Below are 25,233 nucleotides of genomic sequence, written 5' to 3' on the forward strand. Positions count from 1 at the left end.
CACATGCAGTGGTTAATAAATAAAGAATCTTGTTGAGCCGTTTGGAGAATCTCCTTTTGGTCCACGGTGACAGGCTTGTATTAGAGGCAGAGGCATTTCTATTTCCCTCTGTTTGATACTAGGATAATTGGTCTGTGTTACTGTATCATTCTTGTAATACAAGAGTAATGTAATGTAATAAGGAAATGTAATACATTTCCTGAAACTGTTTCAAATTAAAAGCCAGCTAGCATTTTCAGTGAACAGAAAACCTTCATTTCTTAACAGGAGCTTTATTGTGACATATATGCGGCAACAGTTGCACAAGATTATAGGACGACAAATACAAGTTGGTCGGATTGAAGTGGAAATGCTTTGGAAACAAAGAGTCGAAAATGACGTGATTATATTGTTGAATTTGTTAAAGTGGTCGAAATGTACATTATGCTTACCTGGCATGCACGTTATATGACAGACACCAGGAATTTAAAATGGAGAAAACACTGGTTCCAACAGGCTGGAAAGGAAGGAAGGAAGGAAAGCTGACCAGGATTGCGCAGTTAACAACGATGAGGATCGGTGACATTCAGGCCGATCGAATGAAACTCACCACTTAAGACTTCATGTGTCAAAGTGCTGCTAATTTAAATCTAAATATGACCATCTTCTGTATTGATTCTTTGAAGTCTTTATTTTTTTTTTGTTGAAGTTTTGTTTATAGTGATTTGAGCCTGAATATTGTTCACCACACAGTAATCTCAGCAGAAGGAGTTGTTTTAGTTGTAGAATAGCCATAGCAGTTATTGTATGTATTGCAGTAAAAAGTAATACAATATAGTGCTAAAGGCTAAAGGTTATGATTACCATTTCTTTTAATCTCATGGCTATGGAACTACACTTCTACAGAGATATGTACACACACGCACATTCATTCTCAGTATTGTGTTCTCCTTTTCCCAGAGATGTTGTAGGGCTGTGGAGGCTTGCAGCTGAGTCCACAAGGATCACAGCAGGTCATCAGTTCCTCCCACATTTCCTGTGTTTATCACACGGAAGGTCATTAATAAACAGACTCGCATGTTTGCTCTCACACTGAGCACAGAGTTATTTTCAAGATTTCTCACATTTATTAAACTCGAACTCAAACACAGTTTAAGTAGGTAATTTACCATGACAGCTTAAGAAACACAACAGAACTGATGAAAAACAATAGGGACTGACTCAAGTGTCAAGGGAAATTCTTCTGTTTGTGTCCTTTTTTTTTTAAGTTTCCTTATACCTTAGTCAGCTCATATCATCTTGATGTTTGGTAATTTATTATGCAGCCTCGTGCAACACTTCAAACAGGGTAACATTAATATCAAAATTATTCATATGGATTTAAAACGTATTTAAAGCCGTAACAAAGCTGCAGTTTCCACAGTTTGCTGTTATGACCAATGTAAAGCAGACTCTTTATAAAACCATGTTTAAATTCACGTCCTTCCTCCCACACTTCACCTTCACCCATCTTCTGAATATCATTGATACACAGGGCATGACCCATACATGTGATGATTAGTTGGAGCACAGATCATCTGGAGCTGGCCTTGTGTATAATGTGGCTGTAACTGTACTTGTGTATGCGAGATTTAAAGGAGATTTATTTATTTATTTTACTTTATTGGCAGCATGAGAACAGAACAATGTCATTGTCCTCCTGTTGCCTCTGCCTCATCACCCTGCTGTGTTTGTTTTTCATTACTGACCCCATCCTCGTGGGACAGAGTTGCGTCAACACCCTGGGGTTTGTACCACCAAGTGAAACCACAGATGATGTTTCCATTTCATTCTGGCTTGCCTTCTCATTGTGTTTCTCTTCAGAGAGACAAATCACAGGTGCACCTGCACCAGATGCGGGACTGTGCTTGGCCCAGTGTTTGTCGTGCAAACTGCTGTTGGTTGCTATTACTTAAAATGTTGCTGTTTATTATTATTATTTATTTATTTATTTAGTTTATTTTTTGGATCAAATAGTAAAAAATGTCCTCCATAATTTTCCAGAGCCCAAAGTGATGTTTTCAAATTGCTGAAGATTTTTGAGTAACAAGGATACGAAGCACATTTCATTGCCAAAAATGATGTACCCTTGGACCCAGGGGGGTACTCTCATTCCTTTTCCTACCCACTTCAGTTTGCAGTTAAAATAACTTTTCCCAGGATTTATCTCTGACACAGTTGAATATCTGCTTCTCAGTGGGGTCAGTGTTTGTTCTCAAAGTTCATCTTTTATTCATTTCAAACAGAAAACCCTCTGCACACCTTTCTTTACCACACGTTTCTGCTTTTTTTCTGTCAGCTTTGGTTAAAATTACTCTGTATGTGCTGCTTGGGAAGACTAGCAGCCGCTTTGTGGAAGCTGATAGGGATCTAGAAAGACCAGGGAATAAACAAATCTTACCCCCTGCCTTTTCCCTGCCCCCTACAGGGAGGAGGAGGAGAGCCTGAGGGACAAGATTCGGGCAGACCATGAGCGAGCGCTGCAGGAGGCAAAGGAGAAGCTGAGAAAGTCACGTGAGGAGCTGCAGGCTGAGATTCAAACAGAGAAGAACAAAGTGATGGAGGACCTGAAAAAGAAGGACACGGGGCCTAAACCCTTGCCTCCAGTCCCCATGCCAAAAGTGGTGGGCGTCAGCGATGGAGAGCCACCAGAGCCTGACGCCAAAGAGAAGCGTGACAAGATCAGAGAGGTAAGATGACCTTTGACCTGTTATCGATGGGTACATGCGAGCCCATGTACTTGTCATCTGAACTCCAGACCTTATAAACATGTAAACTTTCCTTTCCTCAACTACTTCTGCGTCCTGATTTACATATTTGCATGTTAAGCAAAAGATCTAATTTGGGAAATTGATGATAATTAATGGCTTTTATTTAGTACCACTGGCACTCTGTGGATTTCATGAGAAAAGTAAGAGCTACTTTTTTTGTGCACACGGGATTTTTGGGAGTGAGTCCACTGTGATTGTTTGGCAAACCTCACATATAACCCTGTGAGGACCATCTTGCAGTATACTGTGGTGAGACGTTGTAGCCACAGGATTTCTGTTTGGTAAAAATTTAAATACCCAGCGTGTGTGTGCGAGGGCCAGTGTGTGCTTTATGCATATACTGTACATCTGAGTGCATTTCTGTTGCCTGCTCTCTGTCTCGGCGCCAGGTTTTTATTGAAGGCAACAGCGAGCCAGACAGACAGTGCCCGTGCAGAATGCAGATGGTGCTATCTGGTCCCGCTCTCTGTGGACACTAGGCCAACCCCAGCCTCCCTCCCTCTCCTTGCTTCTCACTCCCCCACACGCAAGTTCTCCTGCATAATTACCTCATATCGTCTCTCTTGAAACAGCACTTGGAGTCAGACCACTCACCGCGCACGGGAGCAGGCCTATTCACTCCAAACCCGCCTTTGTCTCTAAATGTCCCTTTTGTTCCCTTCATAATTACCATTCTGAGAGAATGCCATACACTCCCAAATGAGCAAGCAACTAGCAGCTGTATGGGCTACAGCACACTCCCCTTTTCCTGATTGCCTTGCGATTCCAAGGAGAAATCATAATCGTGCACTGTTGTGCGATTGTGACTGTAAGACTGGAGCTGTTTTTTTTTTTTTTTTTTTTTTAAATGCGGGTTAAAGGCAGCTATTTGGCCTGAATGTTGATGTCGTTAAATCAAGTCCAGAGAGACGTATCAGCATCCATCTTCCTGTCATTGTTTATGTTTCATGTAGACAATAAGTAGTAATTCAGGCAATAGTAGTAGTTGAGCCAGTATTGGATTATACCATCAGTCTTTACAGCATTACTTTTTAGGATTATTTTCATTTGGATCAAAATCAGGTCCCTGCACAGTTTATGACTGTGAAGGATCAATGATTTAAATCCTCTGGTTTTAATAATCAGAGCATGGCCAATGATCAATTTTGATTGTTTTTTCCAACTTTCTAGCTGTGAAGGCAGTTTTATACCGTAGCTGTGTGGTGGTTCTGTCATTAAAATGGTAAACCTTTCACACCAGCTGCTCCCTTCTCTTATTTATTTATTTTTTAATATATGTAGCGATTTCAGTGATTGATTTTTTTTTACTGTGCGGAGCTGTTGCCACATTTTTGTCAAGTTCTCCATATTTATTAGGGAACCCACGTTGGGCCCACACTTATAATTCTTTGGCAGTTTTTGGTTGTGTATTTGCTTCCCATTAATTGACAGTCCTGACAAGTAGGAGGAAAACATTTTATTTCTTTCTTGCTAACCTTGAGTGGATGGACAAAGAAATAGAGGAGAAACAGACTAGAGCTAAAATGTCTTTTGGTGCTGTAATACATAAAGATATCAAGCATGCTGGATATTTCTTGCAGTTTTCTGAATATTTCCCAATATTGAAACTGACGTGATGCAGCTGTGTAGACATTTTACCTGACTGCTTTATTTAGCTCGGTGTGGTCGCCATGATAGGTGAAAGTACTTATGAGTCTCATAACACAATCTCAGTACGCTTAAGCATCTCTAGATCATCGTCTTTATAGTCTTCATCTACACTGGGGCTTGTAATTGAAGTAACTGCTGGTTGCTGACTGTGTGAACTGTGGAGACAACAGTGTGGGAATCAGGGAAATTGATCAGATCAAGCAGAGAACGTTATGTCACTTCCAGAAACAGAAATGAACCTTGTTTTCATGCACATACTTCATTGACTGTACAGAGCACAAAAACCCTCCTGTTTCACCGCGTCCATTAGCTCAGAGCTCTGTGCTCTGTGGGTATTCTGCTAATTACACAACCCGGACATTAGTGGCCATTAAACCTTTGTCTAGAGATAGAGAGAGCTTTAGGGCAATGAAAGAAAAGAAATGGAATGAATTTGACTATTAACTGTTCCAGTTCTATTCACCTGTCACATCATGAAGTATTGTTAGCCCAGAGCTATTTAAATAAGCTGGCTGTTGCACTTAATGGGCCGTGGTACAAAGGCACAGTTCACTTTCAGTAAAGACTGTTCATCAATAATGTTGGAAAAACACTCGTTAGTCCAGAAAATAATGCAGAAATCAAAAGAATGTTTAACCTGATAGTAGAAGGTAATGCCCCCCCCCCCCAGGTTTTCATTATTGTTCAGTGATGAGTTCTCAATACAGCATCATTATTTATGTTCTGTCCTCTCTGATTTATTAAAATATCCTCTTGGATTTATATGTTAGATTGCTTATTGAAAGCACTCACTTAATGTGTCAGTGTCTTCTTAGTTATGCTTACAACAGCAGTTGAGAACCATTTTTTTTAAAAAATCTCGAATCAAAGAAGATAATCCACACAGAAGAGAAGTGGATTCCCAAACAGATCCAGATCCCTTTCTAATGGGGCTTGTTTAAAGTACGTTTTACCTTGACTTGACTTGAAGAAATGCAATGATAAAATAAAAAAAAAAACATTTAAGTTGTCACCGTTTTTTAAATAAATGTTTGTTGTTATAGTTTTGATCATCAGTAGATACAATACAGTAGTTAATTCATTGTACATGGTTAGTATGGGCAGCAGCAGCAGTGTTGACTGAGGCAGGAGGACCACCTTCAGAAGCTCAAACATCATTAATGACTTATCGCAGGGAAATGACGCAGACTGCCTTCGGTTGACAGCTGATTAGTGGTAATTGCAGCGCAGAATCACCACAGACTTGAAAAGGAGAGAAGAATCTCTCAGATCTAAGTCTCATGGCCTACTTTCGCTCGTCTGGAGGCAGTACAATGTTTGAAGGCCGTAGAACTGACTGCCGACTTGGCTCTCCAGTCACTCAGCTGTGACTGTTTGGAGTGAAAAGCAAACGATTACAGATTTGTGGCTGGCACTGGAGAGGCTGCGTTTGTGTTTCCCTACAAAGTTATGGACTGTGCCGGAAAAGCCCGGATAAAACGGCGGCCAAAGCAGCCATCTTTAAGTCAAGTTCAAGTAAAGTCAGATTTTATCTATATGGCCCAATATCACAAATCACAAACTTTCTCCAGGGGATTAACAGTTTATACAGCATACGACACCCAGCCAATCAGCTTCCAGGAGCAACCTCCTTTACACCTGGAAGACCTGGAAAGAGGACAGACATTCACATCATTCACCTTCCCAGGAGATTGAAACAAACACAGATCCAGATACATGAAATGAAAGAGACAAGGACAACCTGAACACAAGGGAGAGAGTGAGACAGGGAGGAGGCTGGGACTCCTGGAAGACATAGATCCAGATCTGGAATGAGGCACCGACAGCCAGGGGAAGGAGGGAGGTCCCAGGATGGCAGAAGGTCCAGCACAGAGAGCCTGAGTGAAAATAGAGGACAGGGAGGAGAAAATAGGGAGACGGAGAGAGGGAGAGGCACATGGTCTGGACGCTCATGTGCTTGAGGGAATAAACAAAAGGAATTAAAGGAATTACACTCATCCAGCCGCTCTTACAAGGCTCATAAAATCATCTCTTTTCTTAAGGAACGCAGTATTGATTTATGCGGAACATCCTCAGACAGTGCAGTATATCACTTGAGTCTGACAGAATGTCTGGAGAATGTAAATGGGTAGGTTAAAAATGTCCGTGGTCCAGATTTGGAGATTTGAGGAAAGAACTAACAAATATAATTCAATGTTAAAACTAAAACAATAAACTCTGGTTAAACTGTGGGCAGTGATCATCTCTCAAGACAACATTCCCAAGCTGGAACAACCGGAGTTTTTTCCAGTTCTTCCCATTCTGTGCCTATTGCGTGTATGCGGCATCAGAGCAGTGTTAGAGTGTTGCTAAGAAATACTGCATCACAAGTAACTAAAGTAATTATTGATAGGTTCATAGCCATAGTCAGGGACTACTCTTAAGCACAGCCTTTGTGATGGTTCAAAGACAGACACGCTTACGGCAACGAGAAACTGTGCAAATGTTCTGAAAGAATAAAGAAATACAAGCCAAGCTGAGAAGCAGAGCATATATTGAGACAGATTATAGATCTTTCAAATGCATTAGCACAATAAAGCTTTTTGAAGGCTTTTTCCTGAACTTTTCAAACTCAACTGAGCACATACTCAGCAGTCTCATCAAATTATCATCCGTATGTTTGCACCTGCTCTTTTTTAAAACGCATGTTTTTTTCCCTTTTCTTTTGGTGAATGGACAAAATTACCTCAGCTACTGTTATTTCCTCCTGTTTGTTTACCGAACACAATCAAAACCTCTCTCCGATTAAAAAAATAATAAAATAAAAAAATAAAATTGGCCTTGGTTTTTCTCAACTACATGATCATCTTAGGGTAACAGGAAATTTGGTTTGATGAAAGTATGATTAAAGCTTGAAGTTTGATTAAAGTACCCTTAGGTTCAGTCAGCACCTTACTGACACAATGAAAAAAGCCATAATATTTCTAATTGGAACACCCGAAGTGAATGGAGCTACAAATAATGTCATGGATTACACTTGTCCACAGTGAGAAAGACATGTTGTTTGGGATGGGTTTAGCTGTGAGTAGGGTGTGTGGCATGAGCAAAGCAGTGCAGCATGAGTCGTCTTCCTCAGCTGATTTCTTTTCTCCATTAAGAGGAGAGAGCTCGTTTTTCACTCTTTCTTGTGAATGCACCTCCGTACACACCAACAGTGATGCTGAAGCTATAATAGCCTCTTCAGCATCAGTGCCAGATCTCTCATAAGGCATGTAAATGTATATGTGCGCGCTCCTTATTGAGCCTGATTTCCTTCACAGTTTCTCAACCACGTATTGATGTGTGGAAAAAGGGCTGTTAGAAGGCAGCATTTCTCTGTAAGCACAAACCAGCTGTGTACACAGACATCAGCAATAACCCACTGTTTAACATATCTGAGATCACAGCCACTGAAAAATTAAATAATATGCTGTGATTATTCTCATGGGCTCTCTAAATAAATATTTCAGAGCAATATACAAGCCAAAGCATTTGTATGTGTTGTTTATTTGATTTTACCACGAGAGCAGAATACACCTTGGACAGGTATAATTCAATGCGTATTGTATATACACACACAAAATTTTGTTGTCCAACCCCATGGCAGTAGCTTATGTTAAGGATTTCTCTTTAACCCCTGATGAACGATGGTTGTTTATACCCTGAAATATTTGTGGGTGAAAGAAATGATCCAGTTCAGAGTCACGATTCCTGTCTTCTGTGATTCTGAATCGATTTGCAAACAGATTTTTGTAATAACGTCACATTGCGTTACTATAAAAATCTGTTGGCTAATCTAAACCTAACCTTATGTTGATAGAACAAAATAGATTGAACTCAACCACAAGGGCACAGTGTAGCACCTGGTCGGTGTACAGCATACAAGTATTAGTTTAAGTTTTAGTATTAGTGTAAGTCTAATCTTGTAGTTTAGCTTGAAAATAAAAAAAAATTGGGCACATTATGGATTTAATGACTCAATAATTAACTTTGCAAGACAGAGGTGAAGTGTTTTGACTGTAAGATGCTTCCTGGTTAATGCCGTTAAGTGAAATGAGTAACTTGAACGAGAAAGATGCTTACTCTCACAAGCTTTTCTCTGCTTTTTCTGTTAGTGTCAGAGACCAGTCACCTCAAGTTAAGCTTCATTAGCAGCTCAGAGAGCCAAGCACAAGAGTCACTAGTTTGGTGCACAGGAGTAAGAGCCAAAATATAGTGCCCCCCATTTCTTTTTTATTGACTCAAGATTCATTTTGAATCTGGATCCGACACTGAATTAAATTTTGACACCAAACTGAAGAGCTTAACTGTGTTTGAGCGGAGAACTGGTGGTAAATTCCTTTATTGGGTGGAAGGCAGAAAGCATCCCAGTCACTTAAAGAATAGGACAGGCATAATGAACCTGACCAATTAGATCTCAGGTGATGGAGAGGGAGTGACAGTGAAACTGGCAGAGGACGAGATCACCCTGTCCCTCTGAGCTGCTGCTGCTGCAGGCGACCAGCTCTGTCTCCAGCTTTGTGTCTTTTTCAACTGTTTGCACCTGCATTAAGTTGTGTTGAAAGCAAAACTTTTTACTTTCAGTGCTGATAAACACATATTTTAAGATTCGTCAGTGCTTCTCCCACCATAACTCCACCAAGCACCCACACATCTCCGTCAGCAATCAGAAAACATAAATACTGGAATCAAACTTGCCATTTTCTTTCCCACCCAGCTGTAATCAAGCGAGTGTTGAGCCAGTGTAAACATAACACTTCGATGTTGCTTCCTCACAAACTCACCAATTATTGCAAGGGGTTTATTGTGAAGCAGCTACAGCTTCGTCTCGCCTTCATTAGCAACAGCAAAGACTTCTTACTCTTTGGTGTATAAAAATAGCAGTGGAAGAGAGTGGATAAACATTAAACCTCCACCACATCGTCATGCTGAGCAGCACATTTTACTCTTTCTGTTGTGTGGAAAGTTTTAGCCACACAACATTAGGTTTTTAAAATTGTAAGCGTGATACATGTTTACTGAAAAGTAAAGTGAGAGTGAAATATTACAAAAAAATAGCTGAAAGAAATGTGAAAAGACACACAAAAAAACTTAAAATGAATGCTGAAACCCTCAAACACTATTTAAATCAAGGTGGCTGTCTATTTTTCCACCTTAGGCAGTAGTCAGGATCTTAAAAAACAGTGACGAAACAACTCAAAGGAACACAAAATTGTATCTCTGTGGTTTATGAGCCCATTGTGCAGTGAGTATACAGCCTTTACACTGTTCTGCTCTTAATCCTTAAGATGACTCATCATCTACCTTTTAAAAAGGGTCACTGTGAAAATAGGATCTTTTAGCTTCTAAGCAAGGTAATTGATGTTACACAGGGAGTGGATGACTCATTTATACTTTATCATCTCAGATAAACAGGATAGAGAGAGAGACCTGCTTGTATGAAATTCTTAAAGACACAGCTGATGTTCTTTGACGACCAGAGAATGTTAACATACTGTGTTTAAAGACCTTCCCACGATCCTTCCCACAAAACTGTGGGCGTTGTAGTTTTTGTAAAGAAATCAAAAGAAATTAATCATCAGTAATTATCAATTGTTAATAGAAAAGTTTTGCCTGTTTGAACCCCAAAGAAAAAAAAAAGCATATTAAGTTTGCATTACAAGGTTTAGTGCAGTTATTGTAAAAGTTATTGATGCTGTGAATCCAATATTGCCATAAAGGGGTCTGATTCACAGACTGGAGTGACCGTTATCCAGTGTGACAGAGATACTTTATTGTAGTTCACCAAATTTATCCTTGTTTAAAGATGTTTTTAGTTTCTTATCATCATCTCTTGGACTAAAATGTGGCTTTTTCGAGACGCTCATGGTCTCTTGAAAATACATGAACATGTTTTTGTTCCAGACATTGATAGAACTGACATCATGATGAGAGTAGAGAACTGTTAGATTTGTATGTAGGTTCCATACATCACACTGAGGGAAACCGTATCTTAGACCATTATCTAGAACTCTTGGCTTTGGAGCTGTATAAAAACAGCCTATCTGGACTTTTACTGTTGTGATTTCATGGGGAATTTATTACCACCCTCTGCCTAAGTGCCATGAATGTATTTACTGCTAGAAGCAATTCAGATGTCACATTCACACCACCCTCGTGCATCTTCTGAGAGGCCCTCCGTTAAGCCAGATAGAAAGCCTCCATGGGGTGAGTTGGAAAGAGACGAGAAAGTCGAGGGCGGGCAGACGGGTGCCTTAAATCAGTCAAACTGACTGTGGAGGTCGCTCAGAGCTCAGCTCTCCAGCCCCCCAAACCTCCAAAAGCTTGTCGCTGTGTGCCTCTACTGTGGGAGCTAAGCTGATTTTAATTTTTTTTTTTTTTTTTTTTTTCAAACAATGGCAAAAGTAATGGCCTTGCACTCAGCTTCTGGCTCGAAGGGGATTTATGAATATTTCAGTGCCCTGTGGTTGCCTGTGTCCGTACATTGTGATTGTGTGTGTGTGTATGAGACCATGGCACATCGGGGATAAGGCTGCATGAATCATAGCCGTTGGTCCTTTGGGTGGGGGTGGGTGGGGGGGGGGAGGGCTGGGGGCAGATTGTGCTACTTTTCTAGAGCAGGTAACAAGCAGGCAATTGGCTGGCACTGTGAAGGTCACAGCTCCTGATAGACTGTGCAGTCTTGTTGGGCATCAAGACAGAGGCCATCCTGCCAGCTGTCAGCTGATTTTATTTTATTTTATTTATTTATTTTTTGTAAGTTAAAGTAAACGATTCGAGCACTGTGCATATCAGAAATGCAGGAAGGCACTATGTCCTTGGCTTTAATGTATAATTTCAATTACAGGTTCTTGTGTGTGTTACAGTATGTTGTCAAACTCTGTAAAAACAATTACTGAGCAGTCCTAATGAAGCCTGCCTTGAGTGTTTACCACAGGTTGAGTCTTAATTTGTTGTGGCTGACCCTGGGTCAGCATTAAGCATAGAGAGATTTCTGCAAAGCAGCAGTGCAGTAAATATGGGACTTATCTCGCACCGGCACAAAATTGCACCATTCTGGCCGACTTTTAAATCAGTCAGACGCATTTAGAAATTTTTAAACCGGGGAAATGGTAATACAAACAAACCGTTTCCGTGGGCCGACCAAATAAAGTCATCAAATGAGAGACACGGCGGTCTTTCTCATCAAACCCAGCACCATATTTGAGGTTTCACTTTTCATTCTCAAGCTTTTCAGTCGACAGGGAGAGGGAGGGGAAGAGAGGTTTTTAATCTCCCTCAGACTCTGACCTTAATAACACAGGGCCACTCTTGGGCTGCCAGTTCATTCCGGAGCAAGCTCGAGCGTATAATGTGGCATGATTAATAAATTTACAGCGGCAATATAGAGACCGGGCCACATAGAAATAAGCAGATCACCGTAAAAGGAGGTAATGGACGTCTACAGTGACAATCTTCCCACGGGATGAGACAAGGCATGATTTATTAAGTTGGTGCTATGGTGCTCAGACACAGATTTGACATGTGATTGTGAGTGTGAATATAGATGTGTCTGAACTGGGGGACAGGACCAGTTGAGATAAGTCTGCTGATTAATGATCATACAATGTGTGACTCTGGGATCACCTCCAGATACCGAAGATGGCCTGGCTTTACAGTGACTCAACGAAATATCCATGTGTCTTTTTGAGTCAGTCTAACAAATTCCTTCTGCTATACGACATGTCATGTATTTACCATACAACTGTACGGTGATTTACTGCACGCTTTGAATACAAAATTTGATCCGCTTACACAATAATAGTGATTGTTATAAGGTTTATAATATAATAGCTGGTATGAATTGCAAACCAGTAGCAGTACCCCATGATTTGACCATGTGATTTTTTTTATTGGTTTAAAATGGAGGCTAATTATCGTGCACACAGCATTTCTGCATGTTAACCGCAGAGTGTTCTCGTCCCTTTATCATGAAAACAAGTGCACGAAATGAACAAAAGATCCAGAACATTGGGGGGAATGTGTGCTGCACCCATAGTTACATGCAGATAATTACACCTGCAGATACAATTATCTGTAGACTGAATGGTGACAGATTTTGCTGGAGGTTGCAATCCAAGCAACCTCTCTGATCACTTCAAAACAAAACATGTCCACAAATATGGGGAATGTCTGATACCGCGCCCCGGCTTCAACACAAGTAGCTCTTGTGGTTGCCTAATAAGACCCCAGTAATTAACAGGTGGCTCACCTAATGAGAAAAAACCAGCAGTGACTTTACACAGCCAGTAACTATGCTTCTATGTAAAGACATGGTGATCTAACCCAACTGTAAAAACAGTACTGCAACAGTCATGACAAAGTGATACTAACTTTAACACCAGGCAGTAAATAATTGCTGTTTCACAGACTTGTGCTGCATGTAAATCACATCCTATTGAAATTATCAGGGGAAAAGAATATACGCAGAGAGATACAGTCAGTGTTTACCATCCAATATTCAAAATATACTGTATATAATGTAGAGTTTAGGCCATGGTACCTAAACCTAGGATAATGTTTTATAAAATAATTTGTTTTTTATTTTTATTTATTTTATATGTGACAGGTACAGCGGTATTTTCTCAGCATATCTAAAATGTTTGTATTGATTTCTCTTGTACAGGGTGCAGTGTTGGGCATCGTCTTGCAGGTTTCAATGATCCATATTCTGTATGAATCAACAAAAACATTTGTCAGTGTTGTACCAAAGTAAATGTTGCTTATTTTTCCATTTGAAGTAGTTTGTGCCTCAGGGATTGGAAGCAGTGGAATGTTTAGCAAAGCAGGACAGGTACTGATGAAGCAGTGTTTTTAAGACTTTAAAAGCAGCAAGCACCAAGTTAGACTGTAGAAATACAAAAACGGTAAACTCCAAGGGAGAAACTAAGGGTGTTTGGATAAAATGAAAAACCTCTGTACCAGTATTAATTAAAGAAACTGCACACTGGGCTGTCCATTTATGGACAGTATGCAAGAGCCCATGTCATTGCAAATTGGTGGGTTGTAATTTGAAAGTAAAAAGTGGTATTTTACTGTACTGCCTAATTAATGTAAAGGTATTAAGGGGATGTGAGTAGCAGAGAAATGTGTTTTCAAAGTGTGTATAATAAAGTATATATTTGTGGAAAGGATTACAGTGATTCCAGCCTTACCAAGCAGCTGCCACAGAAAAGATAATGAATCATGCAAGGGACAGACTGTGACTGTGTGTGTCTGTCTGTGCTACTTTGGAGAGTTGTCAGCGCTGAACAGGCTGTCTTCATCCTACACCACAAGCTTCTGGCTACTGTCATGCTCCACAGTCCCAGATGTAGTAATTCATGGTGCGTTTTAACTGACATGAGCAGTAACCACCACAAGGACTCACCGGGAGTAAGAGCTGAGTGCAGCTGAGAAGCCAGTGGAGCACAAAGTGAACTGGGATGCAGGATAGGAAACCTTTGACATGATGTGGGTGAAACATTCCTATGCTGGGTTTAGATTTAGATTTGTATTCTGTTTAGTTTAAATTTTATGAGAAAAATAAGAGATATTTTTCTTGTATAAAACTAGAGACAATGTTGGCCACGCACTCTCACGGGGGCCGAAATATTTTCCAAAGTTCTTCAGCAGCTTGGAAACTCCTCAAAGGGAGTTATTTTCCACGAAATACAGGATCTTGAGTAATTATCTGTTTTTTGGAAACCAATCGAAAAACATGATTTCACTGTTACAGGAACTCGGGAGGTGAGCGAGGCCGGGTCTGTCATTGAAATGTTCAAGTAAACATGTTGTGTGATGAATGATGAAGGAGGACCACAACACCTCCAGGCTCAAAAGGCTGTATCATTTGGGTTAGATCATTTATCAAAAAAAAAAAAAAAAAGAAACATGCAGGCTTCCATACCTTTATTTCCTTGAGTCTATATTGACATGTTGCTACATGCTCCATAGTTCTAGCTTGATCTTAGTAACTGTGTGTGTGGGCAACATAAGCCTCTTGAAAGTAAAATAGCCACGGTTATTAGTCTTTTGAAATAAGTGTTATTGGAGTGTTCGTCTTGCTGACACATTTTGAGGTGTTTCCTCCGCTCAGAGTGATCCATGAACCAACCCCTCATTGTCATTGCTTCTGCCGAAAGCTTGTCGCAGGGCAGCAGTTTAATAGCACTTTAATTTATGGCTTGTATCTCAAAGTGTTGAACAAGAATATGCATCATTTAACAGAATTTCCTAACTGCTCACATCTCACCATACAGCGGGCTGTAAAACCAAAGCACTGAGCTAAAACACAGTTGGGTAAGAACTGTATGTGGCTTTAGCCATGCTAGCGACCTTTTGACTTCACACATAGCCATTTGATTTTGGGGAAGGAAGCTCCCGGGTTTTTCTGTGATGCTTATGCAGCCAGTTTCGCAGTAATTGCTGATGAGGTCCAGTTCTAATTGTGAAATGAATCAGCCACTTTTGCCAACGCAAACCAGTTTTCGCCCTCCTTTCCTCGCGGTTCTCAAGACGCTGTGATGGCAAGAGGTGGCTGTCAGAATCAATCACAGAATTTTGTAGCTTAATGTCCAATTAGTATTCCAAGGTCCTTTAAACAAGCAGTTTGTCAACATCGTCAAACACCCCGCACTGTTGCACTTGTCCTTGGCATATGGGGCAATCAGAATCTGATGAAGCATCCAATCAACACAGATCAGAGGGAGCCAGCCAACACTTAAGTGTCCATGTCATGGTGTGTATTAATTTGATTTATAATCCGCTGTGTGTGCATGGCGTGCGTCATGGAACGCCATGAGGCCAAGAACACAATGAAACTCTTGGCCCTTGTCTTTATTAGCTTGGCTGCCTGCCTGCTCCAAAGAGAGAGAGTGAGGGGGAGAAATGAAGGAGGCTCTGGATGCTCATCCCCACATGGTGGCATAAAGAGGCAAGCAGTTAGGCAGGCAGGGAAACGGGCATAGCTGGGTAGGAGAGAAATAAAAGGTGGCTGATCGGTAGGTCGTCACCCAGCTGCCTCCTGATATGCTGTACAGTATAGTATACTAGCCTCATCGTTGCAGATGGATTGTTAAAGCAGTAATGAGCAGTAACGTTTGTGGGCATAAAACTATTTTCCCAGAACTCAATTTTAGAACCTGGTTGCGCCGGTGGAAACGCAGGTAGGGGAACTGAGCTCCTCAAAAGATTCCTGTTCTTGTGGGAAGTTCCTGTGGTGGAAACATACCTTTTGTTTCTACAGTACTGCCCGGGGCAGAACACAGAACTTCTCTGGCACTGAGCTCTTTGCAGCTCGTACCATATTGCAAAATGAAAAAAAGTTACTCAGGAAAAGATGCACAAACACATAGAGCCGTGCTGTTACAGAAACGGTCCACCTGACGGTCCACTTCATAAATGAAATTAAAATCATATGACAGGACCGTCATGTCACTAACTGCAGGTACCACACACACTGACAGACTTAAACAGATGTGCATACATACACACTCGTGCTGTGCATTCTCCACTTATTCTCCACTCTCCGTTCTTAGTACGCTAAGTAAGTAATCCCCGTTGCCGTTATCCATCCTTTGTAGCGGTTAAATAAATCAGCTAGGTCGCACACTTTGTAGTTCTGTGGTGCTTTACTCTTACAAACACGCACACTTCACCCATGTACTGTTACTTATTGTCTTCTCACCTTGCTGTATGTTTGTGGGCTCCTCTGATGTAGTTAGTGTCCAGCTCGATTGAAAGTTATATTTTCTGTTTAATGTTATATTGTATGACAGATCAGTTCAGTCCGCTGTGGGGGAAAGATGTTTTAGAAATATGAATTTATGTGTATTTGGGAAACGATTGAGTGCACTATGAGAGATTGTAAATAATTTCAATGCGGTATGTAACCCGTCTCTCTGGAGGCTTCCTTCTCCTCTGGAGAACTGTTCATATTTTTGCACAAAAGCTTTGTTTTTCATCTTTTTATATGTAGTTTTAGCCCTTTCTGCTGCAAATTCGTCATGATCACTGTTCCCTTTTGAAAGGGTCGAGGTTGAACCTGGTAACAGCCCCACAGTATCAGGCCATCGAGGGAAAACGAGCTTTTTTAAGAGGAAAAAAAAAATTGAACGTAAAGAAAATCTAAAGTTGATCAGGAGCCATGTAGAGAGGAATGCCAAATAATGATGGAATACTGGTAACAGTAATGCTTTAATTAATCAAAATATACACAATAAGAACAACTGTGTGATAGTGTGATGCAGGGCATCAGTGCCAACTTAGCAACCAACATCCCTGTCATCATCAAGGTCATCGCAAAATTGATATGATAAGCTGAAAGCCATGTAGAGGCAGGGAGGCTGGCAGATGGGAAACCTGCCAGGTACGCAGACAGAGTAATACAGAGAAAGAAAAAAAACTGATGTCCATAGAACTGGAGAGTGACTGACATGACCACGTAGACAGGAAATGCACTTCGCTGAGGTTGTTGATGCCACTTGAGTAAGGTCTGCGGAGGAGGAAAAAAAAGGTTTGAAATTGAAAGACAGCAGCGTCGCTTCAGTAAAACCTGGCACTTTTTCCTTCCGCGGCTGTGTCATCCTCTCTGTTTGCCCTGGAGCGCCTATTCTCAGCATCAACCTCCGTGTCAGGGCTCATCTCACAATCTCTTGCTCTTTTTATCCTCGTCCCCCCGCCCCGTACCTATCTCTTGCAGCCTTCTTTCAAAGGTCATGTGAAGAATAGAATCTTATTTTGTTTGACCTGGTAGACAAACGTCTACAGATACAAGGAGGAGGGAGAGAAAGCAATGTTCTAAATCAAAAAGACAATGTGCGGAATGTGATTATCATCATACCTACATTTGTATGGCTCTCTCCTTCAAACCACAAAAGGATTGCGAGGGTGTGTGTGCGGAGCGAACCTCAATGCGGCAGCATCATCTTCCAGATTAAAATCTTTGGGGTCGTGACCTCCCTTCAGCCCTGCCAGATCGCCAGTGATTTTGTGTGTGTTGGGTTGGACTGTGGTGTTCAGAGTCTTCCCCTATGAATAAAAGAAAACATGAATCAGGTTGACTTTTTTTTAATGTTTTATTTTTGGAATTTGCATAGTGTTAATAATTAATTAAGGATTGCTTGATTAATTATTTACCATTGTTTGAGTTAGAGTGCACCTGTTGTTGTAGGCAAGAGGTATCTCATTTTACAGCGACATGTATGTACAAGACATGTTGCAGGTGACTGATTAATTGAATCGGGAGTAGCTCTGCCCTGATGTGTGGATCAGTTTAAGAATGAAAGAAAGCAAAGACTTAAACCAAAATAAATGGTTTTTTAACAGGGTAGAAAATAATACATTTGTTTCTGCCTCATCAGTAAGGCTTCATTATCATACCTAAATGTATTTTCTGTCTTATTTGGCAAGAATCTGTGATCACATTCAGTTCCGTTTTTCATCTCGATGATTGAGTAACAAAACTATACGATTATGTTTTTGTGTTTCTCACTGAATTTATTTGTTGGTCCACTTAGTTTCAGTGACAGTTTGACTAACACCTGTTATGATACCAAAATTATATTTTATAATATCAGTGGAAAGAAAAATGATGGTGCTAATTAAAACATCATTATCCAGCCATCACTCTCGAGCCATTAGTTGGAGGTGTTTTTATATGAGTTGCAGGATTTGTCGCTCTCGCCAAGTCAGGAGACTTCACATCTTCTAATGTACTGTTTGTTTGTTTTCAGATGATGAAGCACGCGTGGGACAGCTACAGACAGTACGGCTGGGGTCATAATGAGCTGAAGCCCCTCGCCAAGAAAGGACATTCCACAAATATCTTTGGTAAGCCAGACAAACCCCTCCATCCCACTGCTGTCTGTGCCCATTGGCAGTTTGCTCACACGGTTGTAAATCACACATGGATGCCTGAATAGATGCAGACACACTCTGTCTTGCTCGTACTCAAGACACGTATACACATGCACACAAACGCCCTGTCTTTTCTCCTGTGGACAAGGTTATGTGATAACGACTCCGGCAGGATGCATATCACTTGGGGAAGAGGGCTGGTGAACAGAAGCACAAGCTCTGTGAAACACACATCACTGAAATGTCAGATAAAAGAAAATCAGAAAATGCATTTGAGGTATTGGTAATACGTCACCAGTCGTTATCCAGTATGTAAAGCTGTGCAGCAGTTTTCTAAGCACACAATGATACCAAGTTACATCTTAATGAAGGCGTTCCTATTACAATGTCAGCAACGCTAATGCCTATAATTGAAATAATCGCATTTTCAGGTTAACAATATTTAAACCTGAATAAATCTGTCACACAGTGAAATGTGTTAATGTGATGTTTTGCATTAGACAGTGGGAGTTAAAAGACTTTTTGAGGTCTTTGTCAGGGTCCAGTCACAAGGGAAATTCCTGTTTGCAGAGAGAGAAATTTTTGCCGTTGGCAGCGCTCATTTTTCCCACAGTGAGGTCAGTCCAGCGCAGCCTCTCCTCATCTGTGGTTTGTGTTCTGGAGGCTGTTTTTCTTTTTTTTTTTTTTTTTCGGTATCCACCTCTGCAGCTGCCATCTATGATAACACAGACAAGATAACACTCTCCTGCACTTGTCACTGCAGGAGAGTTTTCACACCTTTGCGAGGCGTCCCAGGACACTTCCAGATTGATGACAGTGTTTACCGACTTTTAAACAACTCTTACTTACTTACTTACTCAAATCAAGTTTTATTCAGAGAAATGCACGTTACTCATAGATCGCTACATGGAAAAGGAGACTCTAAATACCCTATAACTGAGTTTAAAGTGAGTGTAGAACCAGGGGCCTGCACCACAAAGTAATCTCAGTGAGTTAACCAGCTATATTTGGGCTTTACTATGGTTTTTCAGTATCATGAAGCTGAATGAGGTAGATCACCTATGCTGCACAGCTAACCTGCACCACCAGCAGGTACCAAAAGGCCGACTACTCACCAATCAGATCACAGGAATAAGTGAGCCGTCGTTCCTACAGGATGCCTGTGGGAGTTTGCAAAGTGACAAGAGCGTTTTTAAAGTGACCAATAATAAAGAGCAATAGATATTTTTATAGATCAGTTGAATCGTTGTGCTGTTTTCCTTGTGTCACTCTGGTTTTGAAACAGCGCTTCTAACAAACACAGTAATAAGTTTATCACACTAAATAACTACACAATGACTATTATATTTGTATTACATCTCTTTTTTAATTGAGCAAAATTCTTTAATTCCCGACAGGATTTTCAACAGGGTCGATGCTTTTGCACTCTTACACCATCGCTGCAGCTCAGAATAACAAGGCTTTGTGATGGCGATTGGAAATAAAAACTAAACTCTGTGGGCTTTTAATAGAAAAGTAATTCCCACACAGTTAAATATTGTTCGTGATTATCAATGCAACATGTCAGATTGACCTTTTCAGGCATTTCTCCCTCTTTAGCAGCAATAGTTTGTTCATCATCAGACAAAAAAATACACACTACACTTTATAATAATTCCTGCAATTGTTTACAGTATATCCTTATTCTCATTTTAATATTTGGAAATCATTTATAGTGTTTCTACAGCTTCTTGTTTTATTCTATTTATGTGATCATATTGTTTACAGTCATTAGTTTGAAATACCCGAGTTGAACCTCATGTTGTCAGTCAAATCAAGTTTTTATTTATTTTTTTAGCAGCATCATTGTACGCAGGGTAAAGCAACATGGCAGCATTTTTTTCATCATATTCCAGTGTCGACATTACCAGCACTCCAGAAAATCAGCTTTTTTTCCCCCCCACACTTACTCAGCTCCGTGGCCTGCTCTGCTACGATGCCTTCGTCTCTCCTCTTCTGTGGTAGCTGTCACAGTAGATAAGGAAGGTGTATAAATATCCAGAGATCTGTAGGCCACGGTTTCAGCTTTATAAAGATGATATTATATCTTAGCTGTAGGCATTGAATGACAGGTGTGTGCTCACCTTTGCCATTGTATATTCTTCCCTTCTCATGATTGGAAAATTATTTGAACTTCTAAATTAAATGCAGAAAATAGAAAGAAAAATATAATATAATAATAATTATAATAATAACATGCATATCAACAGATGTATTGGTTATTGAAAGTTCTGAATAATCAGTGCTTATATTGATGTCAGAAACTCCTGTATTAGTCTTGGTCTTGTTTGTGAGTGTGAATTTATGCATGTGAAGATGTTGCTTTATGTTTGTTTATCTGGCTGTTTATGAGTTGCCAATTCGCCTTGTGTGTTTCCCTGGGTTTCTGTGTGTGTGTTTGTGCCTTGGGTTGCTGGATGTGTGTGTGTGTGTGCGTGCGATGTGAGGATGCATGCTTATGAGGCTTTTGTGTCAAATTGGAATTTTCCGTCTGGCAAATTGGCCAGAGGCGCCTGTGTTTTTTTATGAGCTGCTGCTAAATGGTAGACGGATGCTGTTTGTGTGTGTGCTTCCATTTGTTGGTGCTCTTGTGTGTCTGACTGTTCATCTGCAGCAGCGTGTTCCTGAATGTCTGTGTGTGTTCTGACCGGTGTTGTTGTTGCTGTTGTTGTTGTTATTGTCGTTGTTGTTTTCTCCTGCCTCCTTGTCATGGCTGAGTCGAGTCTGGGTATCTGGCTTGTTATTAGTCGCAGGGTGGCCAGTGAAACAAAAGCAAGACACAAGGCAAAGAATCAAACCTCACACTCTTCACACCTCCATTATTGATGAGGTGTATCCTGTCCTCCTACAGAACTTGGTTGTATTGATTGTGTGTGTGTGTGTGCATGTGTCTGTGAAAGCGGGAGTAGTACAGAAAAGAGAAACCAGTATATTGGAGATGCAGCAGACTGGTTGCTGTAACTATCAGGAGCATTGACATCTTGTACCAAGGGGACCCACACGTGGACAAAGGCTGGATGATTGCATGGAAACAGGGATTGCTGACTGTGAATTACAGATTTAAATCGCTTTGATGTTTTGTCATTTGAATTGAACCCGACTACTATACACTCTGAAAGTAAAGCCGATCCAAGGCGAACATTTTAATCATGATACGTGCAGCTGAAGAGACAGAGAAATGTGGAAATTCTTCCCTTTGCTGACCAGTGTTGTCCTGCGTCAGGCTGGAACTGAGCGGACTTCGTGCCTGACACAGGCATTACAATGGTTTGCATACAGTTTGCCTCCTTTAAACATGCCCTCCATGCAGCTATTAAAGAGACAGAGGGCAAATCGTTGTGTGCTCACTCCAAACCTCACAGCTCAGTCTTAATCTGTCCAGAGAGAAGACGAGAGGCCAGAATGGTAACAAGAGGACTGGGGCTCTCATTGTGGCACCAGGCTCAGATAACCTTGAGTTCACTGCCTGGCCCTAATATTTTTTTTTTTTTCCTTCTGCTCTGCGGAGAATGATTCGAGCTGATTTCGAGTACGGATACAAACACAGCCTTTGTCTCGAGGGTAAGCGGTTCAAGCAAGGATAACGAATGGCCTTGTAAAGGAAACGTAGTTCAAGCTGGGTTAAGACAAGCACAGTTCAGGCAGCGTCAGACACACAGCCAGCTCGCTACCTTAGACCCACACTCATTCACAAATAAAAACACACACACACACCCTTGTTTTACTGTTTTTGTGGGGACCTGCTGTTGACATAACAGATTCCCCTGCCCCTAACACTAACCTTACGTCTATTTCCACTACTTCTGGACATTTAATAGACTAATTGAATAAATAAATATGATAATATCAGATGATTAATTGATAATAAAAATAATAATAGTAATGAAAAGTACCAGGTTGCAGTGGCCTAGCGGTGAGCCTGTTCAGTCATATGATAGGCAACTCTGTTCATCTCTGTGTTACTCTGTGCACAAGCCTCCTACCCCAACACACACACACAGGGCAGGGATACCCATGGGTAATTGTATGAGGAGCATCAGCTTCCATTGATTCAGGCTGAAAGCATTTGACCCTTGTTGACGTTGTGAGTCAGGCAAAGCAAAGGCCGGTGGGCCTTGTTTATTGTGGACATTATGACAGCACAGGCTCAGATCTTTAAACACACTCCTCTGCGTTTGCTGGAAAATGCTCTCAGGGGACACAGGTCACTTTACATTGATCAGGACTTCACTGTGAGTGTCCACACCACTTTCCTGTCCCTCTGGCATCAGAGTAGTTTACAAACCCAAAGTTCCTCCAGTTTTCTGAGTTGGACTTGTCCAGGCAAAATTAAAAAAAATAGTATGAATAATAGGGCAGATTTGATACTGGATATATTACAAATCTTTACCTGAGTAATGCAGACTGATTAATCAACAGACAACAATTTTAGAAATCAATATACATTCACTCTTTCTGTCTCCAGAAATGTGTGTAAATATTTTTCAGCATATAAAAGAGGACCAGGGGTGATGTTAGTTTTGTGACTTTGAGGAACCTTACTGGAGTCACTTGTCTTACAGCACTCAAGGGAACCTGGTGGTGAGTCTGGGGCCTGGTTTCCCAGAGACCTCTCTGTCTGATGATTTTAATCTAAGCTTGCAAGTGGAGAATCTCTCAGTTCTTGGACGCACGGCTTTCTCCAACTGGCAGTTTGACATGCTCACAGTAAATGATATCACAGGCTGCCTCAGGCATGTAGTTGCCTGAAGCCTGTTAGGTAGGAGGCAGCAGAGATGATGCAAAACTGGAGTGAAGTTTGGACACCTGGCCCTTCTGTCAGTCCAGTACTGGAGAGAGCTTAGTCATTATTCATGGGGACTCGCTTTATCCATTATAGGATTGCTTTGGTTGTTTGTGCATCACGTTGCCCATAGAGATGCGACCTGTCAGCTTAGACTTAGTACAAGTTTCAAGTTACACAGACATGCTGTTGTGTGGTGGACATCTTTTATTGCTGTGCCAGCTTGTCAGGAAATCTGTTATGCAGTTTAATTTTTTTTTTCCAATGGGTTTTGTCTTTAAATCACATAAAAACCTTGGGAGTCACCATGTTGGAGCAAAGCAGAAATACTTTGTTGGGCAAGAATCTGCTCTTCTTCTGCTCTTCAAAACTTGTTGCTGTGGTGATCACTGGAGTCAGCGCAGTAAAGATTGTGTTTGAGATAAGGCCTCATCCAAAATCCCATACATCCACAATACCGGATCAAATACTGCTTTGATTCCAGCTTTTCTAATCAGTAGACACTGAGGAGCGTAATCTTCTGTAGAGCTATTGGATATTAATTCCCTCTTGCAATATCTCTGCAGGGTCCATGTGGATGCCGTGATAACCATGAAGTCAGAAGGCCGCTCTTGCTCACAGCCATGCGGATTTACTCTTTTTTTTTTTCCCTCCCAGCATCTAGGTCATGTCTTCACATGACTGGCTCCCAGGGCGAAATAGTGCATTGCATCCTGGAAAAGGGTTGCACAGTGGCACAATGGCAAAGCACCCATGGGTGAAGACCAATGACTCAGGCTCAGCAGAGGGAAGCAGCATAAATGCGTGGTCTGTTTGTAACCCCCTTCTGACGCATTGCAAAGTAGCTGTTAAAGTACTAATCAGGCTTAAGCATTCAGTCGCTGTTCTGAAGGACGGTGAATAAACAAACTGCAGAAGGCTGGGTGAGATGGAGTGGAATGGAAAGGATCCGTTTCTCTCACATAATGCAATTATTGTGAGAAGTGAGAAAAAAGGCAGCAGGAAAAAGTGAGGGAGGAAACATGGAGCGCAGAGACACTGAGGTGTTGATCTGCTTATCTGCAAATCAGCAGTCCAGTGAAAATCTTAAAACCTAAGAACTAAGCACAACCCAGTAGTTCGATCCATTTTCTACTGTGTATGTCCCAAAGCTTGTAGCTTGTATTTATATCTGCTATTAGTGGAAGTGTGCTTCCAGTAGTTAATATATTTTCTGCAAAAGAAAACACTGAGTTTTAGTCTGCTATGTACCAACATCTACCATCTGATCTATCTAGGTTAAAGAGATTCCTTTCCCCACAACCCTCAGGGATTTTGGGTTGATGCAGCTAAACTCCACCCCAGGAAAACTTCCTCATCACTTTCATATTCATAATCTCATGGCCACAGGTCAGCCCTCTGATTCAAATCTCCCATTACGCAAATGTACGTTTTCACAACTAATGGCAAAATTGTGTTCCACTGGTTAATATCTACTTGAATGCGTGCAGTGATTTCCCTCGTTGGAAGAGAAGCAAAACGAGATGCTGCTAAACCGAAAACAATGACGCATTCAAGCTTTCTGCCCTTTCTTTGTTTCAGCATAACGTGAGGACTCAGATGTCTTAATGACTGTAGCAGGAAAGGCAGTATGGAGTAGGGTGAGAGGTTTCACTGATGATCACTTAATAATGATTGCCTGAGGGCCCAAAGCTGCTTTCTGTGTGAGAGAAGGAGGGTGGGTGAGGGGGAGGGGGGCAACAGTGATGATGGTTGAAGATTTGCTTGTATTTATCACATGTATAGCATCTTTATACACGGGACAGGGAATCCCTCCTCTGGTTTTTTTGTTTCTTTGTTTTTCCTCATCCAAATTGAGGTTGTGTGGATACAGGTTTTGCAGCCCTCTGACGCAAATGATTTGTGATTTTGAGGTATATGAATAAAATGCTATATCATCAGAAACCCTCATATCATCAGAAACCTACACAAATGTGTGTTTTAGACAATTATATCATTTTTAATGCAATTTTTCAGGGTTACGGGGACCCTCCAAGTCCAGTCCAGGCCTAATCTGTGCCTGTTAGCAGTAACTGG

General features: G+C 41.1%; 1 protein-coding gene across 2 annotated transcripts in view; it reads left to right on the top strand.

Annotated features, from left to right (window-relative positions):
• man1a2 (mannosidase, alpha, class 1A, member 2) overlaps positions 1 to 25,233 on the top strand; it is a 102,088-nt gene that overhangs the window by 19,489 nt on the left and 57,366 nt on the right. For both annotated transcript variants that reach the window (XM_041057502.1, XM_041057503.1), the window contains exons 3-4: positions 2,447 to 2,708; positions 18,212 to 18,308. In XM_041057502.1, coding sequence (XP_040913436.1) covers positions 2,447 to 2,708; positions 18,212 to 18,308 — 359 coding nt within the window. The remainder of the gene's footprint in view (positions 1 to 2,446; positions 2,709 to 18,211; positions 18,309 to 25,233) is intronic.

The sequence above is a fragment of the Toxotes jaculatrix genome, chromosome 15 (assembly GCF_017976425.1).
Source record: "Toxotes jaculatrix isolate fToxJac2 chromosome 15, fToxJac2.pri, whole genome shotgun sequence".
In the NCBI taxonomy this organism is placed as follows: domain Eukaryota; kingdom Metazoa; phylum Chordata; class Actinopteri; family Toxotidae; genus Toxotes; species Toxotes jaculatrix.